At 47.6% G+C, this 9643-nt stretch overlaps 1 protein-coding gene across 1 annotated transcript in view; it reads right to left on the reverse strand.

Annotated features, from left to right (window-relative positions):
- ergic1 (endoplasmic reticulum-golgi intermediate compartment 1) overlaps positions 1-9643 on the reverse strand; it is a gene marked incomplete at its 5' end in the record, with an annotated part of 23207 nt that overhangs the window by 3596 nt on the left and 9968 nt on the right. Inside the window, 2 exons of the mRNA XM_070441854.1 lie at positions 75-206; positions 7069-7163. Of these exons, the coding sequence (XP_070297955.1) occupies positions 75-206; positions 7069-7163 (227 nt within the window). The remainder of the gene's footprint in view (positions 1-74; positions 207-7068; positions 7164-9643) is intronic.

Genomic DNA, 9643 nt, shown 5'->3' on the forward strand with positions numbered 1-9643 from the left:
GGGGGCCGGGGTCACACCGTCTCGTGTAGTGGGGGATCACGAGGTCTGTGTAAGTGCGGCGGTCAGATCGTTACTGTTGTTAAGGTTAATAGTGAACTCTCCCTCGAAGCGACAGCCATATCCGTGGTTGAGAGGGACCTTCATGGAGTTGTCTATGTGCCCCACCTCATGACGACCCATCTCGTCCTGGATATCAAGACCCACCACTGGGGAGAGAGAGAGGACAACGGTAGTCAGATCATTTCTGTTGGGTACCRGCCGGGTATGGGTATSCTAAACTGGTRKAGAGCAGACCTAACTCACTCTATTAAATTARTCWAAACAGGAACATTTTACATTTGGCAAGAARTTCAAAAGGAAATGATCTYAACAGAGAAWAATGTCCTCCTGTGTGCTACCTATATCCCCCCACTAGAATCCCCATACTTTAATGAAGACAGCTTCTCCATCCTGGAGGGGGAAATCAATCATTTCCAGGCCCAGGGACATGTACTAGTCTGTGGCGACCTAMATGCCAGAACCGGACAGCCTCAGCACACAGGGGGACAMMYRCCTGGAGGTGACAACATTCCCTCCCCCATACTTCCCCCTAGGCACAACTATTAAATATGTTCATTTAAGAAACGTGTTTTACTCAATTTGGCACGAGGGTCTGCTATACAAATTGATGGAAAGCGGAGTTGGGGGGGGACATACAACATTCTAAAATCACAACAACATCACGTCGTTAAAATAGGCAACAAAAACATTTATTTCCACAGGGCCGTGGGGTGAGACAGGGATGCAGCTTGAGCCCCACCCTCTTCAACATATACACTACATTACCAAAAGTATGTGGACACTTGTTTGTCGAGCATCTCATTCCAAAATCATGGTCATTAACATGGAGTTGGTCCCCCCCCTTTACTGCTATAACAGCCTCCACTCTTCATCCCGGTGTGCTTTCACACTGATCCCGAMAAACCATTCCTGTCTGGACCTCGCTTTGTGCACGGGGGCATTGTCATGCTGAAACAGGAAAGGGCCTTCCACAAACTGTTGCCACAAAGTTGGAAGCACAGAATCATTTAGAAAGCCATTGTATGCTGTAGCGCTAAGATTTCCCTTCACTGGAACTAAGGGGCCCGAACCATGAAAAACAGCCCCAGACCATTATTCCTCCTCCACCAAACTTTTACATTTCCGGCAACTAGCATATGGGTCAGTAGTGTCTTTCCTAGCAATCCGCCCAAACCCAGAATTCGTCCGTCGGACTGCCAGATGGTGAAGCGTGATTCACATCACTACAGAGAACACTTTCCACTGCTCCAGAGTCGCAATGGCGGAGAGCTTTACCACCACTCCAAGCCGATGCTGATTGAGCATGGTGATCTTAGGCTTATGTGCGCTGCTCTTGCCGTGGAAACCCACTTTCATGAAGCTCCCCGACGAACTAGTTCTTGTCCAGCAAAAGAGGAAGTTTTGACTGCCCAGCGACAGATGGTTTTTACGGGCTACGCGCTTCAGCACTCTGCAGTCCGTTCTGTTACGCTTGTGTGGTCTTGACATTGTTGCTCCTAGACATTTCCACTTCACCAATAAACATCACTTACAGTTACCGGGGAAGCTCTAGCAGGGCAGAAATTGACAACACTGACCGGATGCCAGGTTAAAGTCACTGACGCTCTTCAGTAAGGCCATCTACTGCAATGGTTTGTCTGATGGAGATTGCATGGCTGTGTGCTCGATTTTATTACACCTGTCACCACACGGGTGTTGCTGAAATAGCCGAATCCACTGATTTGAAGGGGGTGTCCACATACTTTTGTCTAAATTCCCGAGAGATTACGCCCAGACCCCAGAAAGAATTCTAAAACAAATCCAATCTTGATAACTCCCACATCTATTAGGCTAAAAACCACAGCAGCGATAGATGTTGACCTGTTGCCACAAGAACAAGGGCAACCAGTGAAGAACAAACACCATTTAAATACAACCTAGTATTTAAGTTTTATTAAAATGTTTCCCTTTTGTACATCGTTACAACAGTGTATATAGTCATAATATGACATTAGAAACGTCTCTATTCCCTGTAATGTTTACTGTAATTTCAGATGGTTTATTTCACATTTCTGTTATATCTACTCACTTGCTTTGGCAACGTTAACATATGTTCCCATGATAATAAAAGCCCACCTTAAAATATAATGTGAGTGAGAGAGACTGCGTCCGTCCACATGCAGGGCCCACCTATCCACTTGCTCTAATTGACGATACGACAACCAGGTAAAGCGCGCACATCAGCTATCCACAAGCAATACAGCCCAAGCGTCCCAAGTAAGGGACAGCGAGTGGGTCAGCAGGGATAGGTGCAAGGAGTGGTAGAGATATAGGTAAGGCTGCCGGTAGAGATGTAAACCCGTAAGCGTGGGTTTCACGAGATAGCTAGGTAAGGGGTGCGTAGAGATGTACGTAACGGGTGCCGCAGGTAGAGCATGTATCTAAGGTAGGGTAGAAGATGGTAGGTAAGGCGGGTAGAGATGTAGGGAAGGTCGTGGGTAGCAGATTGTACCGGTAACGGGTGCGGTAAGATGACCGTAAACGCTGCATCCGCGGTACGATAACCTGGTAAAGGGTGGGTAGAATGTACGGGAAGCCGTGGACGGCCTAGAGATGTACGGTAAGGCGTAGGTAACATGTAGTAAGGGTGGGTACGAGATTGTAGGTAAGGTGGGTTAGAGATGTACATCCTCCGGTAAGGGGGTAGAGGATGTACGCTAAGGGTCGGTCTTAGACGATGTACCCCGTAAGGAGCTGCCTAGAGATGTACGGAAGGCAGGACCGAGAGCATGTCTAGGTAAAGCGTGGGTAGAGAATGTACGTCAAGGGGGCAAGAGTAGCAGATGCTACGGTAAGAGGGCCCGTAGAGATGACTCGGTCAGGTGTAGGTAGAACTGTATAAGGGTGGTAAGAATTACCCCCGCGTAAGGCGGGTCCGTAGAGATGACCCGCTGGTAAGGGTGCCTCCGCTCGCCATAGAAGCATTACCCGGTCAAGGTCGCTGTAGCTCCTGGTATGAGATGCTACCCGCGTAAGGCCGTGCCAGGTAGATCATGTTCTCACCGCGCCATCTCCCGCCAGGTACAGCCGGTGCGTAGAGATGTAGGTAAGGGTGGGTAGAGATGTAGGTAAACTAGAAGCCTGGAGAAAAGATACACATCTCCCTTTTCAGATTTATAAATATACATTTAAAGAAGGCTAGAGAGAATGATGTCATTTCCTTTTATAGGTAGACATTGGTCAAGGCTGGAGGACAAAAAGTCAGCCCTTTGATACACATTAAGTAAGTAGAGGATTATGTAAATTAGAGAGAGACACATGGACAGAAGGCTGGAGGACAACAAGTCATGTACTTGTACTTTTAGTCTTAATATTTCACAACGTTCAAAAATAAGAGGGGATGTCCTTTCTTTCTTTCTCTCCCACGTAAGGCCCCTCAGAGGAAAATGATGAGGGGAATTATATTCATCATGTGTTATTGCATCTAGTCAAAGATCAAGTCTTTGCTTGTTAATACAGTGACTGTAAAGGTCATTCCAGGGAGGGAGAGGGAGGGACCCTGGAAGAACCATATAACTGAAGAAATATGTAATACTGAGTAAACAGTTTCTCTCTCTCTCTCTCCTCTCCCCTCCCCTCCCTCTCTCTCTACCCTCCCTCCCTCGCTCTCTCTCTCTCTACCCTCCCTCCCTCTCTCGCTCTCTCTCTCTCTCTACCCTCTCTCTCTCTCTCTCTACCCTCCCTCTATCTCTCTCTCTCTACCCTCCCCCTCTCTCTCTCTCTCTCTCTCTACCCTCTCTCTCTACCCTCTCTGAGTGGGTTGAAACTGACATATTTCATCATGGAACTGAAATTCATAAAATAACTATGTTACTCTGTGAGTCATGTGGCGACGAAATCTCTCATAACTCAAGATGAAGAACATATTACTTCATGGAGAAATGTGTGGAAGGAGAAACATACTGTTAATGTAATACAATGAGGTAGTATTGATGTAGTATACTATGTGTGTAGTCATTATACAGTACAATGAGGTAGTGATGGTCGCGTCGCTGTCTTGGCCACGTGATGGTTGTGTTGCTGTCTTGGCCACGTGATGGTCGCGTCGCTGTCTTGGCCACGTGATGGTCGCGTCGCTGTCTTGGCCACGTGATGGTCGCGTCRCTGTCTTGGCCATAATCTCTTGTTTGTCATAGCCCATAGTTTGTGATGTGTGTCATGGTGAGGGACTAACCAGTGATTCTGCTCTCTCTGTACTGGTCTGGCTCACTGGACACGCCCTACGGTGACCTCAACAACGTCATCACTGATCTGAGGCTACACTGTGGCAGGTTGACAGCCTATTCCCTACATAGTGCCCTACTTTTGGACCAGGGCCCATAATGCACTACTTTTGGACCAGGGCCCATAATGCACTACTTTTGGACCAGGGCCCATAGTGGCCTACTTTAGACCAGGGCCCATAGTGCCCTACTTTAGACCAGGGCCCATAGTGCCCTACTTTAGACCAGGGCCCATAGTGCCCTACTTTAGACCAGGGCCATATGTGCCCACTACCTTTATCGTCCAGGGCCATAGTGGCCGCTAACTTTAGACAGGGCCATGAATGCTAGCTTTTACAGACCAGGGCCCCATAGTGCCTACTTAGACCAGGGCCCGAATGCCCTACTTGAGCCTGTACAGACCAGGGCCCGTATGCACTACTTTAGACAGTCCCGTAGTGCCTAACTTTAGACCGGGGCCCGTAAGCCTACTTTTAGACGCAGGGCCCAGTAGGCATCACTTAGACCAGGGCCCATTAGTGCGCACTACTTTAGACCCAGGCCCATAGTCCTACTTTAGACCAGGGCCAATAGCACTACTCTTAGACCAGGGCCCATAGGCACTACTTAGACAGGGCCCAATGTGAACTTTAGACCAGGGCTGTGCACTACTTACCGGCCCATATGCACTACTTTTAGACAGGCCCATAGTGCAACTTACTTTAGACCAGGGCCCATAGTGCACTACTTTAGACCAAGGGCCCATAATGCGCTACTTTTAATTTGGGTCCATTTGGATTTGAACGGTGGGAGTGTCCCTCCAGAGAGTTCTCCTATCCTGGTCCCTCCAGAGACGGTCTCCTATCATGTTCCCTCCAGAGACGGTCTCCTAGTCATGGTCCCTCCAGAGACGGTCTCAGTCCTGCGTCCTCCAGAGACGTTCTCCTAGTCCATCGTCCCTCCAGAGACGGTCCTCCTAGTACATTGTCCCTCCAGGACGGTCTCTAGTCATTGTCCCTCCAGAGACGGTCCCTAGTCCTGTGTCCCTCCAGAGACGTCTCTAGTCATGCGTCCCTCCAGAGCGGTCTCCTAGTCATCGTCCCTCCAGAGACGGTCTCCTAGTCATCGTCCCTCCAGAGACGGTCTCCTAGTCATTCTGTCCTCCAGAGACGGTTCTACTAGTCATGTCCCTCCAGAGACGTGTCCCTAGTCATCTGTCGCCTCCAGAGACGGTCCTCCTAGTCATCTGTCCCTCCAGAGACGGTCTCCTAGTCTTGGTCCCTGCCAGAGACGGGTCTCCTAGTCACTGTCCCTCCAGAGACGGTCTCCTAGTCATTGTCCTCCAGAGACGGTCTCCTAGTCCTGGTCCCTCCAGAGACGGTCTCCTAGTGCCTGTGTCTCTCCAGAAGACGGTCTCCTAGTCCTGGTCCCTCCAGAGAACGGTCTCTGCTTAGTGCCTGGTTTTCTCCTCAGAGCGGTTCGGTCCCTTGGTCCTCCAGAGACGGTCTCCTAGTCCTGGTCCCTCCAGAGACGGTCTCCTAGTCATGTCTGATTTCCCATCAAAAGCGATGGTCCATATCAATGTTCTCTGTTGTTTTGTGATGGGGGGGTGCAGCAGCCATGGTTGGTATTGTAGTGAGGCTTACGGTAAACATAGGTTCTTAGACAGCAGCACTAGTTATAATTAGAAACACACTTTCTAATAATGAGATCGAGCAATCTAATACCACTGGTTAATTAGAAGATATTTCCATGAGCTATATAATAAAAATGGAAGCCAGACACAGAACGAATTGGCTAAAACCTTGTAGATGTGTTCGTTAGCATGACGGCGGCAGTGCAGAGCAACATGATAGAAAACCAATAGTATGTTAGTTAAGAGACTAAAATACTAGTGTATGATTTTGGCTATGATTGTAAAAATGGACAACAACAAAAAAAAAGTGCTTTTCTTTTAAAAACGAGGACGTTTCTAATTGACCCCAAACTTTTGAACGGTAGTGAATGTATGTGGACACCTTTATATAGCCTGATACCAGTGCTGGTGTAGGCCTAAATCACTATCTACCACAGCCGAGAGGAATAGGTCAAGCATGAATATGATCACTACCTGAAGTAAGAGAAAACATTTAATGTAGCGAAAGATTATAGRGTCCCCTGGAAAAACACTGATCAACCCTTTGGTTCCTACCCTGTCACAATAAGGATTCCATAGGGATCCGATTGGTATTCTAACTCCTAATTTTATGAACGCCTCCCTGGCTTTTTCATTCGTTGTCATGTCAAACAACACTGTATTCAAAGTGCCCACTAGTACATTCTAACTATAGAATCATTCTATTTCCATGATTCCAACATTTCATCCAAGTTAGTATTTTTTTGTTTTGTTGTGCGTGACCTCAGGGTGGCAACACATTCATGGGGATTTCTCCATTCTGGTGGTTTTATACGATTCAAATCAAACATCAACCAGACATTGATCTCATTTCAGATCATTTCCACACCGCCACGTAAAGGCTGCACAATATGGGCAGAAATTATAGGCCTGATTTGGAACAAAATATTGCAATATTTCAATTTAACTTGAAATGTAGATGAAAACACATGGGTGGACTCACGTCCCATTTACCTGCTGCCACCCCAGGGTCATACAACAGGTGTACATGGTATGTGGGTATTTATAAATGACCTCCTATACAAAGATAGTACATTCAGACAGTAATACAGTACATAACAGTGGATATGAATGTATGTATAATATACTCACAATCACAGTGTAAGTTTGGCAAACTGATGTTCAAACTCACATCAATCTTCCCACCACTGTTCTTATCAGGGTCATCCACATAGAGCTCATTAACACTGGGAGAAGATAAGACAGAGAGAGAGAGAGACAGACAGACAGACAGACAGACAGACAGACAGACAGACAGACAGACAGACAGACAGACAGAGACAGACAGAGACAGACAGAGACAGACAGAGACAGACAGAGACAGACAGAGATACACAGAGAGAGACAGAATGGTTAGATACACCTGTAGATTATTTAAACAAACATTCCAGTTATAGAACAAGGAGCATCTTTCAAGGAACACATTAAGTGGGAGAGATTAACCATCATCATTAGTTACAGATCCCTTTCAATGTTCTGATTCACCCCCAGCGTTCACAATGTTCTGATTCACCCCCCAGCTGTCACAATGTTCTGATTCACCCCCAGCTGTCACAATGTATCCACAATGTTCTGATTCACCCCCAGCTGTCACAATGTTCTGATTCACCCCCAGCTGTCACAATGTATCCAAAATGTTCTGATTCACCCCCAGCTGTCACAATGTTCTGATTCACCCCCAGCTTGTCACAATGTTCCCACAAATGTTCTGATTCACCCCCAGCTGTCACAATGTTCTGATTCACCCCCAGCTGTCACAATGTTCTGATTCACCCCCAGCTGTCACAATGTCTGATTCACCCCCAGCTGTCACAATGTTCTGATTCACCCCCAGCTTGTCACAATGTTCCACAATGTTTCTGATTCACCCCCAGCTGTCCACAATGTTCTGATTCACCCCCAGCTGTCACAATGTTCTGATTCACCCCCAGCTGTCACAATGTATCCACAATGTTCTGATTCACCCCCAGCTGTCACAATGTTCCCACAATGTTCTGATTCACCCCCAGCTGTCACAATGTTCTGATTCACCCCCAGCTGTCCACAATGTTCCCACAATGTTCTGATTCACCCAGCTGTCACAATGTTCTGATTCACCCAGCTGTCACAATGTTCTGATTCACCCCCAGCGTTCACAATGTTCTGATTCACCCCCAGCGTTCACAATGTTCTGATTCACCCCCAGCTGTCACAATGTTCTGATTCACCCCAGCTGTCACAATGTTCTGATTCACCCCCAGCTGTCCACATGTTCTGATTCACCCCAGCTGTCCACAATGTTCTGATTCACCCCCAGCTGTCACAATGTTCTGATTCACCCCCAGCTGTCACAATGTTCTGATTCACCCCCAGCTGTCACAATGTTCTGATTCACCCCCAGCTTGTCACAATGTTCTGATTCACCCCCAGCTGTCCACAATGTTCTGATTCACCCCCAGCTGTTCACAATGTTCTGATTCACCCAGCTGTCACAATGTTCTGATTCACCCCCAGCGGTCACAATGTTCTGATTCACCCCCAGCTGTCACAATGTTCTGATTCCACCCCCAGCTGTCACAATGTACCCACATGTTCTGATTCACCCCCAGCTGTCACAATGTTCTGATTCACCCCCAGCTGTCACAATGTTCTGATTTCACCCCCAGCTGTCACAATGTTCTGATTCACCCCCAGCTGTCACAATGTTCTGATTCACCCCCAGCTGTCACAATGTTCCACAATTTCTGATTCACCCCCAGCTGTCACAATGTTCTGATTCACCCCCAGCTGTCACAATGTCCTGATTCACCCCCAGCTGTCACAATGTTCTGATTCACCCCCAGCTGTCACAATGTTCTGATTCACCCCCAGCTGTCACAATGTTCCCACATGTTCTGATTCACCCCCAGCTGTCACAATGTATCCACAATGTTCTGATTCACCCCAGCTGTCACAATGTATCCACAATGTTCTGATTCACCCCCAGCCTGTCACAATGTTCTGATTCACCCCCAGCTGTCACAATGTTCTGATTCACCCCCAGCTGTCACAATGTTCTGATTCACCCCCAGCTGTCACAATGTTCCACAAGTTCTGATTCACCCCCAGCTGTCACAATGTTTTGATTCACCCCAGCTGTCACAAATGTTCTGATTCACCCCCAGCTGTCACAATGTATCCACAATGTTCTGATTCACCCCAGCTGTCATCCACAATGTTCTGTTCACCCCCAGCTGTCACAATGTTCTGATTCACCCCCAGCTGTCACAATGTATCCCACAATGTTCTGATTCACCCCCAGCTGTCACAATGTTCTGATTCACCCCCAGCTGTCACAATGTTCTGATTTCACCCCCGCTGTCACAATGTTCCCACAATGTTCTGATTCACCCCAGCTGTCACAATGTATCGATTCACCCCCAGCTGTCACATATGTTCTGATTCACCCCCAGCTGTCCACATGTTCCAATGTTCTGATTCACCCCCAGCTGTCACAATGTTCTGATTCACCCCCAGCTGTCACAATGTATCCACAATGTTCTGATTCACCCCAGCTGTCACAATGTTCTGATTCACCCCCAGCTGTCCACAATGTTCTGATTCAACCCCAGCTGTTCACAATGTTCTGATTCCACCCCAGCTGTTCCACAATGTTTCTGATTCACCCCAGCTGTCACAATGTTCTGAT

This window comes from Salvelinus sp. IW2-2015, unplaced genomic scaffold (genome assembly GCF_002910315.2).
Source record: "Salvelinus sp. IW2-2015 unplaced genomic scaffold, ASM291031v2 Un_scaffold4978, whole genome shotgun sequence".
NCBI classification, from domain to species: Eukaryota; Metazoa; Chordata; class Actinopteri; order Salmoniformes; family Salmonidae; genus Salvelinus; species Salvelinus sp. IW2-2015.